Raw genomic sequence first — 25,844 nt, 5'->3', positions numbered from 1 at the left:
TATGTAAGGGACCATAGTCTACCCTCATTGTTTGTGCAAATCTCCCACCGATAGCAATGTGAAAACTGGTATGGACCACAGGCAGCCTATGGCCTTCACTTTTGTAAGCCTGGCTTACATATAATTAAAGAGATAATTTGGCTGTACATAAAGAAGGTGTTTGCCACCCTGATTTATGTTCTCACCTTCCTTGATTTCATAAAAAGGTTTCTCTTACAGTTAGCTTTGAGTATCTCAGAACCTGAATATTTTTATATGCAAGATTCATGTTAACTAAAATTTAATTTTTTCAGAAGATAGTATCATTCTTTAAAGGATACCTTTAGGGTAAATGTATTCATATGATGAATAAACTTTCAGGAACAACTATCAATTTCAGGCTCATATTTATATTTACACATACAAATCCATCTATATAGAAGATCAAATTTTCAGCAGGCCTTTTCAAACTTACCTGTATATTACACATGCAAAAAATTGCTAAGTAATTAGCTCATCTGCACATAACCAGGCGTACAGCAAAATTTCAAGTATATTTGGGAAAGCCAGGCAAAAATGTTGCCCAGTTTATTCACTATGCCTGTAGCTATCAGATTTATAACATACTACAATGAATTGAAGTTTTCTGTAAACTTACTCTCTTGAGAAAGTTTAGTGAAGGTGGAAAAGTGAAAGAAGAAATTAGATTACTCTTTTAGCAAAATGAATATTATCTTCAGAGGAAAAAAATCTGTGTGCCACACAAATATTAATGTATTTACACACACACACACACACACACACACACACACACACACACACACACACACACACACACACGTTTCCCTATCTCACAGCAGTGGACTGTTATCCTCATTTTACATATTGGGAATTGAACCGCAAAGATATTCAAAGACTTGTTCAAGGGCACATAGGAAGACTGTGACAGTCAGGAATTGATTCTCATTTCCCGAGTCTAAATCCAGTGTTTTAAGCATTTTTCCTTTTCTATTTCTTTACCTTTCTATAAGAATTTTCTACAAATACTCACGAAAGGTAACTTTAAAGACCCCACAAAATTGATACGAAAATGCCAACAGATATGTTCTTTTACAAGGGTTGGGAGGTTTCACATTCTCCAAAGACTGGCTGTCCTACCATTTTGTTATCTCTTGCAACTTTGTATATTAAACTTGAAAAAAAGAATTCACATTAGTAAAAAAGCATTTTGAAAATAAACATTTTTAAAATAGTCTGAAGTCACAAACTAATTTGTTGCAGTTCACATGCCCATCCCTCGCAGCACTCATGCACACACAAATCAGTTTTGCAGCATCTGCCCACCTTCCCCAAAATAACATTTTTTGCAACCAAGCCATTCCATAAAAGTCAGTAGAGGGATTCTCTCTTTTAAACAAGGAATGTTCCTCTGATTCAGTACTCAATTTTTAGCCAACCCTCAAAACTAATTTTTTTTTTAATTTTACTAAAATGTTGGGTGAACATTAGAAACCCTTATGCCTTACCAGTACCAAGTACTGAAAAGATAATCCTAGGTTCAAGGGACAGAAAGGATGGTCTTAAAGTTAAAGTTATAGTCCTGGACTGGGACTCAACAATTCTATTCCCAGCTCTATATGACCTCAGGCAAGTTAGTTAATTTCTCTATGCTTCTGTTACCCATACATAAAGTGAGGATAACATTTTCCTAACTCTCCAGAGTTGTTGTTAACATCGTTAATATCTATGATGTGCTCAGACATTACATGGAAAGTGCCACAAGAAAGTCTATATATAAAATAAAAATTCTTGTTTCACTGAAGTCAATCAAAGAACAGCTTTGTGTTACTTCAGTGGACCAGGATTTAATGCTCAATGCATAATTAGCTGCATAATGCACTAAAACTGCCACTGTCAGTCAGTCTATATAGTTATATAAACCTACTTCCCTATAAGCTATAATCAGGTTTTAAAAACTTCTGAATGCAAACGGACACTTAATTTTTAATAAGTTTTGTGTAAGTCTAAGAATCCATATCCAAGTGTTTAATTCTACACCTCTAACTAAAGCACAGTCCAAAGACATATAAGCTTGCATTTGCTTTCATTTCATAACTGCAGTCACAGCTTGAAACAATATCCCCGCATCAATTTTACCTGTGCTTCACTAAGTCCAAGTTCCAACATTTCCAGCGACTTTCGAATCATGTTTGATTTTTCTTCCACCAGATTAGTTTCATCATCTTTCTTCAAACATTTCAGTGTCTCAAGTAAGCTCTGCAAAATGGAATTGTGTTCATTCTTCAGTGCCTCTAGTCCCTGAATCACCTGCTTAGTTTTAGAAATTATTTCATCTTGAGTAAGCTTCTCCAACTTCTCTTCCTTTAGATACACCATTGTGGACATATTGTCATACATTCTGTAATGAAAAAATACAACAGTGAATAACGAATACAAAAATAAAATAATCAACAAAATCAACTGAATATTAATGTTTTAGTTTTAATAAAGCCTGCATATACGTGCATTTTAAATTTAAGTTATGCATGAATAGATGTTTATTCAAAATATATGTGTGTGTCTATGTACTGTATATAGCACACTTCATGCACTATTTCTAAATGTTGTCACTGAATATCAAAAGTTCTCAACTTTTTATCTCAGTCCAAAGTTTATATTAAGATACTTACATAAGCAAAACAACTCTCCTTTAAAATCACCTGTCTCTCTCTCATGGATTCTGGGCTGCTGAAGACCCCAAAAATGGTCCCTGACATAAGTCAGGGCAGCACAGAGGCTGCTCTATTTTACAACCACCCCTTCATTCACAGCTGTTCATGTGCTAGAGCCCATAACCTCTGTGGTGTTAAGTACAACTCCTACCAACCCCACCATTTCCTCTATGCTGCGGTTCATAAAGAGAGGCAGTATGGGGCCATATCTGTCAGCTTTATGTTGGAGGATTCTCCTCCGTCCATTGTGGCTACTTTTCAACATCATATAAAAGCTGGGATGGAGGACCAGAATCAGCCACAACTTATTTCCATAAACATACAATCAGTGAAACACAGGAAATTGCATTTGTCCATGAAGGTGAGTGACTGACACCAGAATTCTCTTTCATTACTGAGAGCAGAGAAGAAAGGAGGAAGAACACTCTCCCTCCCAGCAGCCAGGAACAGCACACTCCCTTTACATCATAAAACAAAAGCAGGACTTTAAGATTAGTCTAGGTTTATAATTCTAGTTTACTCAAAGTAGTGGTAATCTCATGGTACATATGGATCTGAAACTGTTGGCACATCTAATTGTTAGATAAAACTGTCTTTAAATTTCCTATTTAAAAAGGGCCTAACAGTTTCCATATTATGTAAGAAAGCGCTTAAATATTACAATGCTTGAAGCTGACTGTAATCACCTCTTCATTTTGTTATACTATTAGCTCATGAAATACTTTAATGCCCCAATTATTTGAAGGAATTCAGGAGTTCACTGTTGAAAGGAATTAAGAGGAACAGTGACAAGCAATATTTTACACTTTACAGAGGTAACAGAAAGGTGACAAAACGCAAAAGGGATTCATATGATGTTAAATCTTTAGATAATAAAATGAGAAGCAAAAGCACGATGTGGAATTAACAACAGAAGACATAGGATATCCTGTCATTTTTAAGAATCAGATCCTAAGCAAAACATCCTGTATACATTAATTTAGAATGAAGAGGTAACAGTAGAACAGACAAATTGTTCCTCTGCACCTAACAAAGTGGCATTTGTATGTTTAGTACTCCCTGGTACACTGACATAGTAGAAGCTAGGAGGGGAAGAATAGCAACCAATGCCATCATTCTACTTCAGAAAACCTCTGCTAATAGCTAAGAAATCCTAAGGATGACAGCTTAAATCAAACATACTTCAATACAGGGAAGGATTTTACAAAGTAGGCGGAAGTAATACATACTGTTTAAAACTAAAGTTCTCAAAATATATTTAACAAGAATTTCAAAAGTGAAAAATGACTTGGGGAACCTAACTTGAAGTATTTAAAGAGGGGCCTAGAATTCCAGAATGCTGAGCACATGCCTTCTGAACATCAGGCAAGTTTAAGATGTCGCAAGTTGAGCAATCTTGGGCCATTATGTTTGAATGACTATATTGTATATTAAAATCAACATATTTAGCACTGTGTAGTAAATAAGCGTATCAATTGCTGATTAGCCAAATATTGTAGTAAGATGTTTTATTTCATGAAAAAACTGATAGACAACAAAAGAAGGGGTAAGATGTTACCTAGCAGCCTCATAGTACCATGTTTTTAAAAACCCAGCACATTCAGATATTCTATTTGTATGTCAAAATTATGTTAAACTCTTAAAACGTTTGTTATTTTAAAATGAAGTGAATACTAATTTAGCATAAGATTTTAAAGAGATGCATCAGAAAGAAAAGATATGAGAAATTATGAAAAGTTTTAAATTATATAAAAACTTTCCAAACAATGAAAGAGGTAATGCTGTACTATAACCTCATAGGTACCGCATTTTTACTATCAATAAAACCAGTACCCAATTTTTCTTTTTGGCCACTCCCACCTATAATTTGACATGTTTTCTCCTCAAAATTAATTATTTCCCTGTTGAATGCAAAAACATTTAATCCTTTTTGTCAGTAAAGAAATGAAGGTAAATAGCAGTAGACATCTAGCCATTATAGATTTTCATTTCACATTAGAGAAACTCTGAAAAGCCTGATTTTAAAAATTAAGTGTTTTTCAGACATTTGGGTTATTTCTGAAATTTTCCAAAGCAAACTGCATACAAAAATATCCCCATATTCTGCAGAAAAAGATGGTGAGTCTAGTATGCTCTAACAGAAACAGACACCGACAGGAAACTGACAAAATAGAATGCTTTTGCTGAGCTATACATTTTAACCATTGCAGCAAATGTTAATTGGATTCCAGATAATGAAGACAGACAGCTGAATAGTCATTTGTTGATAAAAACGGTACCATATAATCAGATAATATAACAAATCTGTTATAAAGTGAGACACACTGCAAATGGTCAATCTCCTCGAGTGGAATAAATAAGTGAACTAGTTTGTATAGTGTGTATCATTTAACTGGGGTTTTTCCTATGGGACACAATTTGTATGCTCAATTAAATCGGAGATGCAAAATGGATGCTGTGACTTGTTACTATGGGGAAAAGGGTAGAAACTGGCACACATTTCTGAGAGAATACATTAACGTTGTAATTAGGAGAGTCGAACCCAGCAGCAGCTGCATCTGGTCCAACAGAGCAGCTTGTAAATTGACCTACCCGGAACAGGAACCCTCAGGAGACAAGGGATGAATGTTTAGAATTAAGTTTTAAATTCAGTGCAGACAAACAAACATAGCCATGACTTGCAGACCAGACTTTGATTATCCTAAAAACATATTATTGACTTTATATTTGCTCCAATCCTGGGATCTTAAAAGGGAGGCAATCAGACTCTAAAACTGAATACTAACAGATTTAATCCAGATTCTGAGATCTATGACCTGTGAATTACCAACCCAAGGAAATGAAACTCGGAATTTTTGAAGGCAACATGACAAATCCATGATCTGGAGACAAAGCAGCAGAATGGAGGCATTCAGAATATCCTCAATTGTGAATGTCAATATTCAGAATTCTAATGTGTCTCTACTGCCAGGAAAGGAACAGACTCCATCTCTGTGGATCTGTATAAGAGAATGGCCACTTAAATGACATTGAGGTGTACAATAACCTTGAAACTACAGTAAAGACAGGCAAATCCTGTCAGAATTAGCCAAGACAATTCAACTTGAAAAGCAAAGTGCTTGAGAGAATGATTTATAAAATAGAGGATAAAGGAGATATATGATAACATATGGAAACTATGGATTACATTGATGGTAGCTAAGTTTAATGAATGAGTATCTGTATTATAATATATTCTGGAAGGACTACTATATAATTAAGGTTTCATCTTTAAATATGCATTTTATCTTCCGGTTTGGTTTTTTTGGGTCAATTATATTGTTCTGTTCTTTGGTTGGGGTTGGAGTTGGAGTTTAGTTAGTAAATAGGCTATGAAGATTGTGGGGGAAGGGCAAGTATTATATGTAAAGCTGTTCCTCTCCCACCCCAGCCCACCCCCAAAAAGAAGTGCCATTATCATGGAGCAATATGGCAAATTTCACTGGGCAGCATTAAATTTGAAGCAAATTTTAGTGGCCAGTTTCATCCAAAAAATGCTTTATTAATAGGATCTAGAAAAACTCGACTGGTGTTTTTCCAATGTTAAGTTTCCTTACACAGAGGAGACAACATTTGAAGGCAACTGCTTCTACAATGTTACATCGTCATTTTATTTGTGCAGGAAGAGATAAATAAACTGGGAAGTTATCGTACATACAATCTGCACTGTTTGAGTGATCAAATAATTATTGTCAGACTCTGGATAAATTTAAACACTTTTCTAATTTTGAATAGCTAAACTTGACAATATATTTATGCAGATTTGGGGCTATCCCAATTCACCATTCAGGAAGTAGCCAAGACCAGAGGAGTCAAATCTACTTACACTTTGTCACTCTTGACACGTTCATTTTTATCTATATATTTTCTCTCTCTCACTAGCTAAAAAGGTTATGTTTAAAAGTTAATCATGGGGAACACAACTATGAAGTTGAATTTAGAAATTCCCTACATCATAGACATACATATTGACAATGAATAATGTGTCCATACCACAAACAGGAAAAAGAAATTAAATTGTAAGGTTTTTACTGATAATTCTATATTCATAAAACAATCATCCAAAATATACTAATTAAATATTTGCTTGACATTTAGATTAACTGAATTAACCTGCTACTACTATATAGCAGCCCTGGTTTGTTGTATTTTTGTTTTAAGAAGTGCAGTAGGTGGGTCTAGTGCAGGGGTTCTCAAACTGTGGGTCGGGACCTTAAAGTGGGTCCCAACTCCATTTTAATGGGGTCACCAAGACTCGTGTTAGATTTGCTGGGGCCCAGGGCTGAAACCGAAGCCCAAGTCCCACCACCTAGGGCTAAAACCAAAGCCCAAGCCCCAGCTCCCATGGCCAAAGCCAGAGCCCAAGGGCTTCTGCCTGGGGAGGAGGGGGGAAGACAGCGGGCTTGGGCTTCGGTCCCCCCCGGGGTTGTGTAGTAATTTTTCTTGTCAGAAGGGAATTACGTGCAATGAAGTTTGAGAACCCCTTATCTAGTGAAACAGCTGCCTGACACACTGCTGCTCAGGGAGGCTTCAGCCCTACTATTATGAAAAAGGAGAGGACAGGAGGAGACAATTAACAAGTGAACTACTACTCACAAGCACAATTAAGAGACCTGGGGGTGGGAGAAGTTTACTGTTCTTGTAGAAGTGTGCTGATATTGGAAATACAGTCTAGTGAATAAACTAGTTCCAGTCTATGTTGTGCTAGAAGACTGCAAGAACTCTTTATCACCCATAATGCAAAACTTCTGATTGCCATTCTATAATAATTTTATAGCCCCACTCCAGACCCTTATAAAAAGGGTCAAATAACCTTGATACATTGGATATAAATAAATTAGAGGAATAGGCAGTGATTTGAACGAGGGTAGCTCTATGTCTGCACCAGATATAAAAGGTACTGAATCTTTTATGAGGTATATAAATATTCACTAACATTCTAAACAGCTGTCTCGAAGAATAACTTCTCTGGATGCTGAGGCAAGAAGATTTATCATCTCTTAGCTCAATCACAAGGTTTCAGAGACACTACAATGCACAATTAGTCACATCAAAACAATGTAATTTTGATTGCCTGCATTTAAGGGAAAAAAATATGCATTCTGAACTGCACTAAACTTTATTCAAGAGATTCCAGTTTGTGCTTAAAATCTGAAATGTACATATATTAAACTGACAAACAAATGTTAGTTTATCCCCTAAAACGTGAACACTACCACTTAAAGAAGACTTGCAAAGATGCACACACAAGATGTTTTTAATCTTTTGTTTTTTAAAAACTATAAAAGTCAACCCCTTTAGATCACCTGTAAGAAAAAGACAGTTAATGTAAAATTTCTCACCCAGATCCACACACTTAATTGTAATATGCACACAGATTCTCAATAAAAGAACAGTTGTAGCTACACTCTGTTTCTGTAAGGCTGAAACGCCTCTGTCAAAATGAATCTTTGCCATGTATAGCAATTACTATTAATTACACAACAAATTCTGTTTTGTTCACTTTGAAAACTCCCATAGCAATTTTATCCAAGTAAAAACTGCAGGATTTAGCACATGGGCCCTACTCACAGAAGAGAAACAATTTTTAAAAGTTCTAGATCAGGGTTTCTCAAACAGGGGTCGCCGCTTGTGTAGGGAAAGCCCCTAGCAGGCCGGGTCGGTGTGTTTGCCTGCCTCGTCCGCAGGTCCGGCCGATCGAGGCTCCTACTGGCCGCGGATCACTGCTCCAGGCCAATGGGAGCTGCAGGAAGCAGCACAGGCCAAGGGATTTACTGGCCACCACTTCCAGCAACTCCCATTGGCCTGGAACAGCGATTCGTGGCCAGTGGGAGCCGCGATCGGCCGGACCGGTGGACGGGGCAGGTAAACACAACGGCCCAGCCTGCCAGGGGCTTTCCCTACACAAGCGGCGACCCCTGTTTGAGAAACCCTGTTCTAGATTTTGAAAGTCAAAGAGAGTTGGGTACCTCATCTCCACCTTACGCACTTTAGAAAAGCCCATGTTTTATGCTTATTACTACTATGAAAAGATTATGTAAAATGAGAGGCTTAAATTAAGTTAAATTAGATATTTTCATGTATTTAATGCTTTGGAATTTCTCATTCTAGTATATTCTGAAAAAGTTCAGTAAATATGCGAAATGTTTTGTCAAGTCAAATCATCAGTGAACCTTTTTCTGAATAGCTTATCTATTGCATGTACATTTGAACATTAGAAAATAAGGCCTCACATAGTTAACAATAAAATCATAGCTGTTATAAGGTTTAGTCAAGTTGTATGTTTTGAGATGACCAACTACAAGCACTATTGGATATATGCAAGAGAGAGAGAACACGAACACATACATATATACACACTGTTACTCCTGGGGGAATTCTGTTCCACTATGCATGCATAGAATTAGTGTCCCTTGCACATTTCTCTGCTTCCCTGCACAGAAATGACTTTCTGATGGGAAGCAAAGGGAAGCCACAAGAGCAGTCATACGACCTTCCCCAGCAGTACGTTTTGGGTGCCCAGGGCAGCCGGCAGAGAGGTAAATCACTGTGGGGCAAGGGGAAGGACTGGGGAAGACTCAGCTGGTAGCTCCTACCCAGCACCAGGCTCAGCTGCTAGTCCCAGCTAGGCTGGAGAGGAGGGGACTTCCCTCTTCCCCTGCACAGCAACGAGGGCCGTGTCAGACACATCCCCCCAGATTTCTCCCCTGGTTGTACGAAGCTCTGCAAACTCCCCCCACCACCACATACACACACTTCCTGCCTCCATTGCTCCTCAGCTGCAGGGGGAAGGATCATTGTACTCCCTTATCCACCCAACCCCCGTGCATCCAGACCTTAAACTCAGACCCACTCGATGAGCCTTACTCACATACACACACACACACCCCGGCACCAGAACGTCCCCCTCCCACACCCAATGAGCCCCACTCCTCCTGAGCCTGAACTACCCCAACAAGCCACCTGTACCTGGATCCACACCCTACTGAGCCCCACTCCCCCAGCATCTGGACCCCCTCGCCAAGCTCTATCCCCCACACACCCAGACTCCCCCCATTGAGTTCCAACCATCTTCACCCCCCTGCAGAGGTATTACCATTGCACTCATAACTCCCCCCAACAAGCCCCCATACATCCAGATCCCCCCAGCGAGCCACCTGCACTCAGACTGCCCCACACAGTAGCCTCTCAACCCACACCTGGATCTCCCCACACTAAGCCCCTCCACACTTGGATCCTGCTTGGCTGAGCCTGCCTGCCCACACCTGGTGCACCTGGCACGGTGGGGCAGGGCCCTGGGGTGCCCTGCCCTTGTGCTGTGTCAGGTTTGGGTACAGCCTCATCGCTGAGTCTGTGTCCCCAGAGAGAGCTGCACAGCGATTGCCCACCTTGGTGCAGCCAGTGGCCTATGCTCCCCAATGCCATGCTGGAGCCTCCACATTTATCTGACAAATAAAATTTGCAAAATTTTAAAATATGTGCAGAATTTTTAATTTTGGGGCACAGAATACCCTCGGGAGTAATACACATACACAAAACACTGATTTTACTTTTTAGATTCTTGAACATGCATCATAGACTCATAGACTCATAGGTCAGAAGGGACCAATCTGATCATCTAGTCTGACCTCCTGCACAAGGCAGGCCACAGAACCCCACCCATCCAATTTTATAACAACCCCTATCCCAGGACCGAGTTATTGAAATCCTCAAAAATGGTTTGAAGACCTCAAGCTGCAGGGAAACCACCAGCAAGCGACCCGTGCCCCACGCTGCAGGGGAAGGCGAAAAACCTCCAGGGCACCTGCCAATCCGCCCTGGAGGAAAATTCCTTCCCGACCCCAAATATGGCGATCAGCTAAACCCTGAGCATGTGGGAAAGAGTCACCAGCCAGCACCCAAGAAGGAATTCTCCGCAGCAACTCAGTACCCATCGCATCCAACATCTCCCCGCAGACCATTGAGCAGACCTGTCTGGTGGTAATTCAAGATCAATTGCCCAAATTAACGATCTTACCATAACATCCCCTCCATATACTTATCAAGCTTTGTCTTAAAGCCAGGAAAGTCTTTTGCCCCTACTACTTCCCTCGGAAGGCTATTCCAGAACTTCACTCCCCTAATGGTCAGAAACCTTCGTCTAATTTCAAGTCTAAACTTCCTAATATCCAGTGCATCAGTGCATAAGTCCATAATTATGTAAAAATGATGTCAAACAACAGCAGTTACATACAAAATGGTTTCTATCTTTCAGTTTTTCCTCAGTTTGTTACAATATCTAGTGTCCTAGATCTCACCTTTACTTTTATTTTGCATCCACTGTAATTATGGTCATAATTCACTAATTCTCACTAATGGAAATACTTAGCCTCATACTTAAGTTCAAAAAAAACTGTTCATCAAGTTGTGGAATTTTATTCTATACAGGTTTTAATACTGTGCTCATGGCCACAGCATCTGAATGCCTAATAAATATTATATTCCAATCAACCTTGAAATGTTGCTAAATTGCTTTGATTGGTACGCTTAAAACATCCGTTATAGGGCAATTTTACCTGAAAAGCCTTGAAGAGATCATGAACTTCTTAAGACTTGAAACACAAAAAAATACTGTGCCCAAAACAGACAGCAGATTCATTAAAGTTTTCATTAAGTTTCCCTAGGAAACTAACAGATATAAGGAACTATGTCGCACATACACAAGCTTACAGTGAAGGTGTCAAGTCAGAAATGGCTAGATTTCCTTAAACTACAGTACACCCTTGCTATAACGAACCTGTCAGGCCATTTGTTCATTACAGCCAGGGGTTCATTACAGCAAAAGAGCCCCACCGCAGCGTCAGGGCCGGAGGAGCTGTTAACCCCTACCGCAGAAGCAAGGCTGGAAGTGGGATCCAGGGACCAGGTTCATTATGATGAAGGGCATTATAGCAAGGGTGTACTATAACTGAAAGGTATTAATGAACAATTTTTATGCAAGGATCAGCAGTTTAAAAAAAAGTCTAGAGGTCTCAGATATAAGACAGATACTCCAGTTTGAATACAGTGCCATATCTGTTAGTCAGAAGTGACCCTCGCTCTTAAAGGATAATACCTATTTAGGAATTTTTGTCTAAGATCTTAAATAATACTTCGCTTTTCTCCAACAGGCAAGTTCTAACAACACACATCGTGTTTTTATACATTGCATCATGTGGGTGTGTCATAAACAGATGGTTAAGGGTTAATGTCTCTTTTACCTGTAAAGGGTTAACTAGCTCAGTAAACCTGGAACACCTGACCAGAGGACCAATCAGGAGACAAGATACTTTCAAATCTCGGTGGAGGGAAGCCTTTGTTTGTGCTTTTGGGGTTTTTCATTGTTCTCTCTGGGGTCTGGGAGGGACCAGACGTATACAGACTCTCCAATTTTCTGAAAAAGTCTCTTCTATTCAAATAAAAAGTAATAGGTAGAAAGTGGATTAGATTTATGTTTGTTTTCTTTATTTGCAACTGTGTATTTTGCTGGAAGGATTGTATCTCTGTTTGCTGCAACTTGCATTTGTGCTGGGGGGGAGGCTTCTCTCTAGTGTCTATAAGCTGAAAGACCCTGTAACATTTTCCATCGTGATTTTACAGAGATAATTTTTACTGTTTTTTCTTTAATTAAAAGCTTTTCCTTTTTAAGAACCTGATTGTTTTTTACTCTTGTGTGAGACCCCAGGGGACGGGGTCTGGCCTCACCAGGGAATTGGTGGAAGAAAGGAGAGGGGGGGGAGGAAAAGCCTGATTTCTCTCTGTGTTAGGATCACTGTCTCTCTCTCAGGGAGAGTCTGAGAGGGGGAGATAAGGGGGAGAAGGTGAATTTCCTCTCTGTTTTAAGATTCAAGAAGTTTGAATCACAGTGATCTCCCAGTGTAACCCAGGGACGGGAGAATCTGGGAGGAAAAAAGGAGGGGAATGGTTTATTTCCCTTTGTTTTAAGATCCATGGGGTTTGGGTCTTGGGGTCCCCAGGAAAGGGTTTGGGGGCCAGAAAGTGTCCCAACACACTATATTTTTGGGTGGTGGCAGCTCTATTATTTCTAAGCTAGTAATTAAGCTTAGAGGGGTTCATGCAGGTACCCCATCTTTTGGACACTTAAGGTTCAGAGTGGGGGAATCATACCTTGACAGGGTGTCATTTAAAATCTTCTCTCTTTTCCTCTGATGTAACCTTCACCCAAAAATCACACAGTAGGCTCAGTCACTTGATATCCTTATGGGCCAACATGTAATGCCAGCTTTAGTGCAAAACCAAGAATAGAACCAGGTCAGACTATCAGTTAATATCCTATCTTACCCCCACCAAAAAACTTCACTAAAAAGTGGATTTTCTAAGACCTGAGCTAGTGGCTATGGTTTGGAGTATAACTCTACTGAATAATATGGGAAGATTAGATGAAGTAGCAAGTCTGAAGGGCCATAAGATCATAATACTGTTCTAATGATCAGAGTGTTGGAGACACCATGGCAAATCTCCACAATTGAAAAAACCTACAGTAACTTACTAGCACACTTTTCTGCTATGAAAGATTAACTAGTAAGAATAGGGGTGGCTACATGCTCCAACTTTTCAATCAGTCTTTACATTAAAAAAACACTATTAGCTCTACATTAACTGTGCAGAGAACAAGTCCCTTGTTATTTTAAGGAATATTCCTCTAAAATACTGTGAAAACGCTGCTAAAATACTCTTCTCCCAAGTTCTTATCTTAGAGACCTAATTCAGGTCCTTAGTCATCCTATGTCAGTTTTGTTGTCCCTTTTAAGTAAAGGTATACAGACTATATACACATCATGCCTCAGGTGTATTTTCTTTCTACAACTGGTCTTCACATGGAACTCAGGTTAATCCTCCCCTTAATTTCTCTCTCTTCAAAGTTCAAGTACTATCTTTGGACACTAACTTTTATCACTAGGAGCCAATACAAGACTTTTTAAAAGCAGTTTTTTGAGACTAGGCATGATAATAATTTACCACTTCATGACAAATACTGAAAAAAGACAATATTTGTGACCTCTTGATAGTACTGACATGTCATATTAAAGACTAAATAAAGTCTATGATTTAACCTACAACACTGATGTTACAAGGCTGTAAGGATTAACAAAAAAATACAAAACAGTTACATTTTTGTTAGAGTTTTATAATTTACAGAATGTATTTATTAGCTTCTGAAATCTTACCTATAGTGAACATCGGTGGATAACTTCATTAGTACATACAAGACACTAGAAATATTAAGTATGTTGCATTATATGACAAAGCCCCAGGGTTATTTTAAGGCTACCATTTTAACAAAATTATGTTTCAACTAAGAGTGTTCTTGCTTGTTTAGATAAAGAACATATTAATATATGTTTAGCATGATACATGTATGGAGTCTTAAAGCCTTAGGGTGTTATAAAACTATTTTGTATGGAAATCTTGTGGAGTGACGCAACAACTGGGTCAATAATTTGAAGATCCACTCTGAAGAACTTTTTTCTTGTTAAACAGAGGTCAGACAATTTACCAGGATAGTTTTGTTTAAAACAAATATCTGATAGAAAAATACCCTTTATAAATCCATGGTGACAGTAAAGTTGATAAATTTCTTGAATAAACTACACTTGAACTATGATAGGGGGAGGAGAGGTTGCATCTTTAATACATTTTTTAAGCCACTTGCTCTGTGCTCTAGCTAGCCAATTCTCGTGAAATACAATCTGTTCTTATTTGTGTGTGCCAATTACATATATGCAAAGATGATCATTAAGCTAATTTCAGAAATGAAATGTTATAATTACTTTGAGGGAGATTATGGACTGCACCTTTGCTAGGTGGCTTTTGAGCTCTCCTCAGACCTCCCAATTCTGGGCTGCTCTAGGGCCTGGAGAGATCCCCAGAATAATTTAGGCCTGGTCTTCATGCGTTTTTTTTAATAGTGATTTAGCTATTCTGGTATGAGTGTGATTTTCCACCATAAATAGTTCCACCAATAGAAAGGCGCCTATGCAAGCATAAAACTTAGTCCCCTTCCCTCACAGAGGCAAGCTATGCTTACACAAGCTTTTTTATACCTGGTATAACTGTGTCCACACTGGGAGTCTATACCACTTCAACTATCATGATATAAATTAAGCAGTACAATTTTTGTGCTTATACAAGCCCTTTTGACAGCCCAGACTTTGGTCTCGTCATTATAACAGGCTCCCTGGGCTTCTTATGGGCTGCAACTCTGCCTGGAATCTCTCTAATGATGCTGAGTGCTTTGGTCCCACTGCAACATGACTCACTTGCCCCACGTGACAGGGCCTGCAAGGGGTCCTTGGAAGTTATGGCTGTCCTTCACATTGCCTATGCTAGGGAATCCTCCCCCGCTGGTTATAGAGGTTTTAGGAACTTTTTATGCCATATGAAAGGCTCAGAGTGGCATAATGCGGCCAGAGCTCAGGTGAGCATCTCATTCTTTTAAGTTCTGCCTCTTTATACTATCAGAAATATATTACAAGGAATAAAAGAACAGTTACTAACCCTACATAACCAAGATTCTTCAAGATGTTGTCAGTATGAATTCTACTGTCTACACATGCCACATGTATGCAGAATTGGAGGTTTTTGCCTAGCCTTCTCCATCAGAGCTACACATGTGATCTGTGCCTCTTCCTGTTCCTCTGTGAGGGCATAAAGAATGGAGCAGCTGCAACCCTCCCTCATTTGTCTCATGATTCAAAGCACGTGTTAGCTGAGGACTCCAAAAGCAGGGATAGGTGGGTTGCGGGATCCAAACTGACATTTTGAAGAACCACAGTTACTACAGAGTAAGTACTCTTCAAGTATGCATCAGTGTGGATTCCACTGTTAAGTGACTGAAGCAGTATTCCCTCAGGATGGGAATGAGAAGTCTCAGCTGTGTAAGTCAGATGCCAATGGAAAAACTACTGCTCACGCAAACTTATTGGACTTTGCAGCTTAGTCTGAAACATACTGCTAGACAGAGGTCAGCTGGTTACTTCAGGTTGCTGCTTTGGAGATTTCTCATATTGGCACATTCCTAAAGCAGGTAGATGATGTCACTTGAGCTCTGGCGGAGAGAGTCTTGATGTTTGGTGGGAGGGTTACACAAATGTTAACTGGAAATAGTGAGATACGCTGTCATATACATCTGGATATTCTCTGTGAGACGATGGCCTGATCTTCAGAACACCCAGCTATAGCCACTAAAATAGATGGGGAGACTGTCTGAACAGTTTGTAAAGTCCAGACATCTTATCTGTGCAACTCCCCTTCCCCCCAGTGCAGTGTGTCATTTCAGGAAGAGGTAGATCACATTGTGAGACCACATTGGTGATGAATTTTGGGTGACGTATTAGCACCACCTTATCCCTGTGGAATGTTGTATAGGGAGGTTCAATCATAACCACCTTAAGATCACTCACTCTTCTGGCTGAAGTGACAGCCACTAGGAATATCATTTTCAGAATCAGTAGTGCAAGATGCATTCCAAAACATTTCAAAAGGAAGGTTCTATGAGCCTCAGGGAGGACTATCTGAGTTGGTTCTCTGACTGGTGAGTAAAAATGCCAGAGCCCTTTGAGGAACTTCAACAACACTGAGCAAGAAAAAGCAGAGTATGATTGTTCAGGAAGCTGTCAAACAGAAATTGCTGCGAGGTAGACCTTGACAGAACTGAATGAAAGGCCAGTTTGAAGTGCAACAGGTAACTGAGGATCTTTGGTATCAAGGCCTGGACCAGATCCAGAGTATGCTGGGCTGCCCATATCAAAAACCATTTCCATTTAGATTAATAAGTCTTTCTTCTGTTCAACATTTTCCTGTTCTGTATCAGGATTTCATGGACAGCATGGAGCAGTCTCTGTTCGTGTTACTCAATCAGCCAACAGACACGCAGAGCAGTTACTTGAGATCTGGATGGGGTTTCTGGCAATGGTCCTGTCAAAACAGGTCCAGCAAGCCAGATGCTGGATCAGCAGCTGATTGTACAATTATATTTATATATGCATATGCCACAGTTGACCAATGTATGTACTGCTACTATGTAAGGAGGGGTGTGTGTGTGTGTACGTGTGTCACACACACACACACACACACACACACTCCTTACATAGCAGCAGTACATACATTGTCCAATTACATTAATGACCAGCATAACCCTGATTTTCATTTAAGATCTCACATGATATTCTTCGGTGAACCAGAAGGAAACACCAGGATCAGGATATTCTTTTAACACCCTTGCCAGCTGGCACTGAGGGATTTATGGATCACAGTAGCACCCATGTCCAGAACTTGATAGCTTCCAGAGCAGAGGTGAATATGCTCCTCCTCGTTTGTCTATACAGCGCATCACAGTTGTGTTGTCTGTCACGAGCTGCACTGTGGAGTTTTGAAGACTAGCTAGAAAGGTTATGCAGACTAACCTAATTGCTTTGAGCTCTGCGATTACTGATGGGGGCCCCCAGGTCTTCTAGGGATGAGGTTCCTGCAAATGGTCCACATGTGCTCTCCACGCTATCCCTAACGCATCTGTGATTGCAGTCCTCATCAGGGCAGAAGCAGAAAACAGTACCCCTCTGCAGAACTGAGATGGTGGAAGGAATCTACAAATGTGCAGTGACATGAGATAGAACCACAACCTTTTTGTTTGGTTAGTTTTCACTGGGGAAATAGACCAAGCTGAGCCAGAGTTGGAGCGGCTGTAGTTCAAATCTGGCAATCGCCACATAAGGGCATACTAACATGGCCTACAAATACTGCGGTATTCGTACCGTCTTAGTTGGGTTTGATAATATCCTGAAAAATACCAATTGCATCAGTGGGAACCTGTCTTTGGGAAGGTACACTCTTCCTTCCTGGAGTTAATCCAGCAACTATATTGTCTGTGATGGGATAAGAGAGGCAAGTGTTACAATCCTGAATGTAAAGTGGTGTACGTATTGGTCAGTCTCAGTTCTAGCATAAGACAACGACCCCCTTTCTTCTCTGGGATAAGGAAATATTGGGAGTAGAAGCCTTCTCCCCTGTATGTCTGTGGTATCTCTTCTATGGCTCCCAGACAAAGCAGTTAGGCCACTTCTATTTCTCTCATCAGAACGGTCTCTTAAAGAGGGAGGGCAGAGGGATGAGTAGGGACAGGGTAAGGAAGGGAAATATGAGATAGTCTTGGACAATGATGTTTAATGCCCATTTGTCAGCTGTGATGGTTGGCCAGTCCCAGTAAAAAGGGGTAAGGCAGTTTCTGAAAGTAGGGGCAGGCTCCAGCTATGCTGCAGCATAACTCTTGGTGCTCCAGTCAAATCTGGTGCAGAGTTCACCAAGGAGACAGAAGATAGGCATCAACTGGAGTACCTAAGCCTCTCTCTTCATTGGTACTCTGATTATTGAACCCAGAAGTAGGATGGTGTCCTCTGCTGGTGATGGTACTTGTAGGGTTTCCTATTAGAAGATGGTAGATTCCCACAGACCACAGTGTGGCCTTTGAGTCCTGGAGGGAATGAAGCACTTCATCAGTTCTCTGACTGAACAGCTCCATTCCCTCCTCTGTAGTAGTCTGTACCTCACGTAGTATGCTCGATGCCAGGAGCAATGAGGTCCTTGTGATGGCCACAGCCACCAACTTTGTATCTGCATCTATGGATACCTGTACTGATGCTATCGCAACCATCTAGTCCTCCATAATGATCTCATTCAGCTCATCCCTGTTCTCCTGCAGATTTTAGATATGAAAGAGTCACTCCCTTCTTAAGTGAGGAAATTGCATTTTGTGTTCAAGACTTGGTAGTTTGCCACCCAAAATTGTAGTGAGGCTGATGAATATGCCTTGCATCCAAATAATTCCAAACTTTTTGGATCTTTGTTCTTAGACATGCCTTTAGGGGACTTAAATTTTTCTTGTACTGCTGAAGCAACCAGAATCCCTGGATATGGATGGGCACAAAAGGGCTCAAAGCCCTTTTAAGGCATTTGATCTCTCTTCCTCACTTAGCAACTGCATTGGTGGGAACTAGGGCTGTCAAATAATCACAGTTAACTCATGCGATTAACTAAAAAAAATCAATCACCAAACAAATTAATCGTGATTAATCACAGTTTTAATCGCACTGTTAAACAATAGAATACCAATTCAAATTTAATATTTTTGAATGTTTTTCTACATTTTTAAATATATTGATTTAAATTACACAGTATACAAAGTTGACAATTCTTATTTATATTATTTTATTACAAATATTTGCACTGGAAAATGGCAAAAGAAATACTATTTTTCAATTTACCTCATACAAGTACTGTAGTGCAATCTCTTTATTGCATAAGAGTAACTTACAAATGTAGATTTTTTTTTATTACATAACTGCACTCAAAAAAAAAACAACAATGTAAACCTTTATCTACAAGTCCACTCAGGCCTACTTCTCATTCAGCCAATTGCTGAGACAAACAAGTTTGTTTACATTTACAGGAGATAATGCTGGCCGCTTCTTATTTACGTCACCTGAAAGTGAGGACAGGCATCTGTATGGCACTTCTGTAGCCAGCACTGCAAGGTACTTATGTGCCAGTTATGCTAAACATTCATATGCCCCTTCATGCTTCGGTCACCATTCCAGAAGATATGCTTCCATGCTGATGATGCTTGTTAAAAAAATAATGTATTAATTAAATTTGTGACTGAACTCCTTGGGGAAGAATCGTATGTTTCCTACGCTGTTTTACCCGCATTCTGCCATATATTTCATGTTATAGCAGTCCCGGATGATGACCCAGCACATGTTGTTCATTTTAAGAACACTTCCACTGTAGATCCGACAAAACACAAAGAAGGTACCCATGTGAGATTTCTAAAGATAGACATATCACTCGACCCAAGGTTTTACAATCTGACATACCTTCAAAAATCTGAGAGACACGAGGTGTAGAGCATGCTTTCAGAAGTCTTCAAAGAGCAACACTCCAACGCGGAAACTACAGAGACCGAACCACCAAAAAAGAGAATCAACCTGTCTGCTGGTGCCATCTGACTCAGATGATGAAAATGAACATGTGTTGGTCCTTACTGCTTTGGATGGTTATCGAGCAGAATCCATCATCAGCATGGACATATGTCCTCTGGAAAGTGGTCAAAGCATGAAGGGACATATGAATCTTTAGTGCATCTGGCACATAAATATCTTGCAACTCTGGCTACAACAGTGCCATGCGAACATCTGTTCTCTCTTTCAGGTGATATTGTAAAACAAGAAGTTGGCAGCATTACCTCCTGCAAATGTAAACAAACTTGTTCAGCCAATCACTCAGACAAACAAGAAGTAGGACTGACCGACTTGTAGACTCTAAAGTTTTACATTGTTTTGTTTTTGAGTGCAGTTATTTTTTGTACACAATTCTACATTTGTAAGTTCTACTTTCATGATAAAGGGATTGCTCTACAGTACTTGTATTAGGTTAATTGAAAAACACACTTGCTTTTACAGTGCAGATAATTGTAATAAAAAATAAATATAAATTGAGCACTGTACACTTCGTATTCTGTGTTGTAACTGAAACCAATATATTTGAAAATGGAGAAAATATCCAAAACGAATTAGAGAAATGGTATTCTATTAAACAGTGAAATTAACCGCCATTACTTTTTTTAATTGTTTGACGGCCCCAGTGGTAACCTGTCTTCAGGAAGGTACACATTTGCCAACCAGGCTCCTACATACTCTATCATCTGTGCTAGGATAAAAGAGGCAAGTGTTACTATCTTGAATGCGAGGTGGTATATGTATTGTTCACTCTCCTCAGTTCAAGCACAAGACAAAACACCTTTCTTCTTTGGGATTAGAAAATATTGGGAGAAGAAGTGATTGAAGTTTGTGCAGTCCTTTAGCTCGTTCCAGGATGCTCTTGTTATTGGGAGGGCAATTCTGGCCAGCACAGTGGGGCTCAGAAAATTAAAAAGTTTGATATTTTTCTTGTATAAATAAAACCTCAACATCCAGGGTCTCCACAATATGTGATAGGAGGTCCAACAAATCTTTGAAGTCATCAATTGCCAATGTTGGGGTTGGTGAAACCGCCTCATCTGTCAATAAGAACTCCTTTAAGTGGAGGTTAATGTAATCCCTCTTTTGTTCTCTGCTTTTGGGACCCATGTCTGCTTCTGGTGAAGGTTGCCTGGCTAGCAATTCATTTACAAATTTAACACCATTAATCTGGGCTTGAATAGGGACTGGGAGTGGCTGGCTCATTACAGAAGCAGCTTTGCCTCTCCTGGAACTGACACCTCCTCATCTATTACTGGGAGTGGACTACATCCACGCTGACTGAATTGGCCCTGTCAGCACAGGTTCTTCCACTTGCGAGGTACTCCCTTCTCTTCATGTATCATAATATAATGCCTGCATCTGTAACTTTCATTACATGCATCTGAAGAAGTGAGGTTTTTTTACCCATGAAAGCTTATTCCCAAATAAAACTGTTAGTCCTTAAGGTGCCATCGGACTCCTTGTTGTTTTTGTGGCTACAGACTAACATGGCTACCCCCTGATATTGGCTAGCAAAGCCACTGGGGAACAGAATCTCCATCTCTTTCTGGAAGCATGGGAGGATGATTTGCTTTTGGACACATGGGACATCAGTTCCCAATAGGGCCATTATGGCCAAGTTGGCACACCACGAGTACTGACCTGGTTGGGACTGGCCATCCCAGTGCCACTCAAGCCCCAGGGCCGAACCCCAGGGCTCCATGGTACTCTCCTTATGGTCACTCTCTAAAGACAGCAGAGGGATCCCAGCTTCATGCCATCAAGGCACACTTTGATTATGAGGACTATAATATTGGGGTTTCAGTTGCCTCTTCAGCACTACAAATGTCTCAAAAAGTGATACAGATTCCTCCTTTTTATTGGGCCCTTGCTAGATTCCATCATAAACATGCGAGTTGGCACCCAGCCCCTCATTCCCTGTGCCGCTCCAGTTCTGAATGAGGATTTACACACACTGTCTTGGAGAAGTGATGTTTCACATCCTCATTTTGAGACTTTCCTTCGAGTTTGGAGCTACGTCTCTGCTACATGCAATTCTATAATTTATTGTCACCTTTCTGTGGATACAGATGCTGGCTTTATTCATTACAGAGCCAGCACTGGGGTGGCTAATGCAGCCTCTGGGGCCATTAGTGCCGAAGTTGTCAGTGCAGAGGTTTTTGAAGCTGAGGATTTCACCAACATTGAGGTGATCAACATCAAAGTGACTGGTGCCAGCACTGCTCAATCCCAGGGTATGATGTGCACTCGAGGGAGTGCTGGCCTGGTTTATCCAGACTTGCTCTGGCAATGAGCATGTTTGGGTTCAAAGAGACTCAAATAGACTGCTCTACCAGATGCAGTTTCAGCTTTCATTTTGCAGGTCCTAAAGAGGACCTATCTGGGATGTGGCTCTCCCCTAGGCACAAAAAGCACTGGCTATATCCATCCTTGGCAGGAATCAGACAATTACAGTAGGGGCAGAGTTTGAACCCTGAAGGTTTTGAGTCTGCCATGAGAGGTGGTAGCTGGAACGAAGCCTCTCACCCTGCTGTACATAAAAGGGTATGCCGGGAGGGGTCACCAATCTTCTTTTCTTATTTCTGTTTCTTTGTTTAAACATTCAATAGGAGTGGGCAGATAAGATTTGTCCCACAATGTTGAAAAACAGTTTTACTCTAAAGAGAGCAGTGGGCTGGGATACTCCTTGAGTGCCATCTCACTGCCTGTCATAACTATAAAGGGAAGGGAACAGCCCTCCTGTGTACAATACTATAAAATCCCTCATGGCCAAAAACACAAAAATCCTTTTACCTGTAAAGGGTTAAAAAGCTCAGTAAACCTGGCTGACACCTGACCCAAAGGACCAATAAGGGGACAAGATACTTTCAAATCATGGTGGGGGGGGGGGGGGGGAGTCTTTTGTTTGTGCTCTTTGTTTTGGGGGTTGTTCGCTCTTGGGACTAAGAGAGACCAGACATCAGTCCAGGCTCTCCAAATCTTTCTGAACCAGTCTCTCATGTTTCAAACGTCTAAGTAACAGCCAGGCAAGGCGTGTTAGTCTTATTTTTATTTTCTCAACTTGTGATCTTTTTGCTGAGAGGATTTTACCTCTGTCTGCTGTAACTTTGAACCTAAGGCTAGAGGGGGCTCCTATGGGCTATATGAATCTGATTACCCTGTAAAGTATTTTCCATCCTGATTTTACAGAGATGATTTTTACCTTTTTCTTTAATTAAAAGCTTTCTTTTTAAGAACCTGATTGATTCTTCCTTGTTTAAAGATCCAAGGGGATTGGATCTGGACTCACCAGGAATTGGTGGTGGAAAGGAGGGGGGGATGGTTAAATTCTCCTTGTGTTAAGATCCAAGGGGTTGGATCTGTGTTCACCAGGAACTTGGTGAAAAAGCCTCTCAAGGCTCCCCAGGGAGGGGAAGGTTTTGAGGGGAAAGAGGGTGTTCCAGACACTGAGGAATCTGGATGGTGGCAGTGAACCCAGATCTAAGCTGGTAGTTAAGCTCAGAAGTGTTTATGCAGGTCCCCACATCTGTACCCTAAAGTTCAGAGTAGGGGAGGAACCTTGACACTACCACAGGCAGTAAGAGAGAACAGAGAAGTTCATAGTCTCTCAGACCTTTATACCCTCATACAGAGGCATATGGAGGCACAAGGCACTTGCAGAGCCCTGACCAACACTACCATTCAAAAGACTCTGATCTTGCGTTTCTGCACCCCTACGGTGGAATCCACACTGATGCATACTTGAAAAAAAAACATGGCTGTCTTCAATTGTTTAATACAGAACAAGATTCATTTAAAAAATATCGCCACTGTATTGGACAGCTTAATGCTCCACACAGTATGTGTGTGTTAATGAACCAATGATGACAGTTTTAAAAGTCCTAAAAACGCTTGTATATATGCAGATTAAGTTCACATGTGTAGGAAACCAACAATTAAGTGATTACACAGCAGTAAGTTGTATTTACATTTCCTTTGTTGTATTACACCATTAAACAAATTGTCACAAAAATTCATAAAGACAAGATGGGATACTTTATTGTATTCTATTTTTCTTATAGACTTAATTATATCTTGGTCTCCGTTTAACATTTTATAATTGTAGTGCTACATGCTTCAAATTATTATTTGTAAACTGGGTTAGATGGAAAAAAAATTTGATCAAAAGTTTTAAGATAATCACAGATATTCTGCTCACAAATTGATCTTCAGTGGCAGATCTAATAGTCTAAGATTAAAAATTAAGTATCTGCACTTCTTGCCTATGCTGAAATGTCACCCGACATCTTGAGTCCCACAGCAAACTAGTACATCCATGTTTTCTGTGAGGTGGATAGTAAATTGACTGAGTTTATATTCTGAGATGTAGTTGCAGTTGATAAGAAGAACAAAACCTACCAATCAGAACCAATTTACTTTTTTAAACTGAAATTTTTTATTTAAGATCTAATAATCTTGTGGGTTTCACAACCTTATGTTTTGAGGTTTAAATAAGGAGATAGGGTTTTGATAGAAGTGTCTTTAGTAGAGAATAGTGCAGACAATCTATCTAATTTTGCAATATATAAATGTCTTTTTCCAGCTTTACTTTATCTTTTTGATGAAGGTGTACTGGTATCTTGTGATCCGATTAACTGACATTCAAAGTAAACATCCTTTCTTGTCATGTTTGAGTTTGAGTGATGTAATCCTAACCTTTTAAAACAATTTTATGGAATGTGTTATAAGGCTGTACCCTTAAATATGGTGTGGCTCACTGCTATTGTATAATCCCACCACTTGTGCAGCATGACAGATATAACCAACTTGCCTAGTTAAATTCTTTGATATCGGTATTTAGATATGAGGTATTATCTTGTATTGGACCAACTTCTATTGGTGAGAGAGACAACCTTTTGAGCTTACACAGAGCTCTTTTGTGTAAGATCAAAAGCGTGACTCTCTCATCAACATATGTTGGTCCGATAAAAGATACCCTGGATAGATAATCTTGGGCTCTGGAGCTGCATCTTTTCTGTAGAGGTTTGCCTGTCCTCACCCTTTATTTCTTTTGTTATCTGTCTAATATAGATTAAGTTTCTGGAGACAAATACCTTATCTTGAGTCAGTAAAATTTCTCACACAACACATTGTAGAAATAAAAGTTGTGCCTTGCATCATTCAAGGATCCATAGGTGGTTCTTTCTCCAGTTCTCGGAACCAACTCACAGAAGATGTCCAATTCAAGTTCCCAGGAGTGCACATGTAGGGAATGCCAACAGAGGCATCTCAGCTGATCTAAGTGATCACTGGAATACAAAGGGTAATCCACATCTCTCTGGTCAATCATGTACTGACTATGGATCATTGTTGAGTTACTTATTATGAATGGTGCAATAGTCAACTGTACAACCTTAACTGCTACCTCAGAAAGATTAATACATCACCAATATAATTTTACTTGGAAAGTCTGATATTACCTTAATTAGGTCACCTGAATTTGAGTTTGACTTTGAGAAATTGCTTTATATATTGTGGGAGGCTTTATGCTGCAAGAGAAAGGAAGTCTGTTGTGAAGGTGAAAAAATCTGCATTTGGGTGTGATGTTTGTGTAATAAGGCATGTGATCAGAGATTAGTCTGCATATTAATGATGCTTTAAGTCTTAGTTTTGATAAAAAATAGAATTTATCTTGAAAGGACATGTGTGACCATAATTACTTTTCTGTGAGAATTTCACAATATACTGCAAATCATTGTATTTTTCTTCACCAATAAAAGGAAAGCTGCTTTGTAAGTGCAGGGGAATCATTTTAGCTAGGATCAAGAGTTTAACCTACAGCTATGCAATGTCGTTACAAGGAAAAAGGAGACCGTCATTTCCACTTGGTCTGAGGAATGGAAAAATTTCCAAACTTTTTAACTGCAACATGATGCAGAAGTGATACTGCATTCTTGTGTGACTTTGAGGAATTGACTATTGTAATTCTCTGCCCTTCCCCATATGGTTCTGCATTATCTGAACAGTTCTGAATGCGATAGAGTACTGAGTCTAATACTTC

The 25,844-nt window shown here is 39.9% G+C and overlaps 1 protein-coding gene across 6 annotated transcripts in view; it reads right to left on the bottom strand.

Moving 5' to 3' along the window:
* The window catches only part of LOC127051613 (kinesin light chain 1), a 133,528-nt gene that overhangs the window by 50,363 nt on the left and 57,321 nt on the right, over positions 1-25,844 (bottom strand). For all 6 annotated transcript variants that reach the window (XM_050954153.1, XM_050954147.1, XM_050954148.1 and 3 more), the window contains one exon: positions 2,137-2,398. In XM_050954153.1, the coding sequence (XP_050810110.1) occupies positions 2,137-2,398 (262 nt within the window). The remainder of the gene's footprint in view (positions 1-2,136; positions 2,399-25,844) is intronic.

The sequence above is a fragment of the Gopherus flavomarginatus genome, chromosome 5, assembly GCF_025201925.1.
Source record: "Gopherus flavomarginatus isolate rGopFla2 chromosome 5, rGopFla2.mat.asm, whole genome shotgun sequence".
Taxonomy (NCBI): domain Eukaryota; kingdom Metazoa; phylum Chordata; order Testudines; family Testudinidae; genus Gopherus; species Gopherus flavomarginatus.
This window is presented reverse-complemented; position numbering and strand designations above follow the sequence as displayed.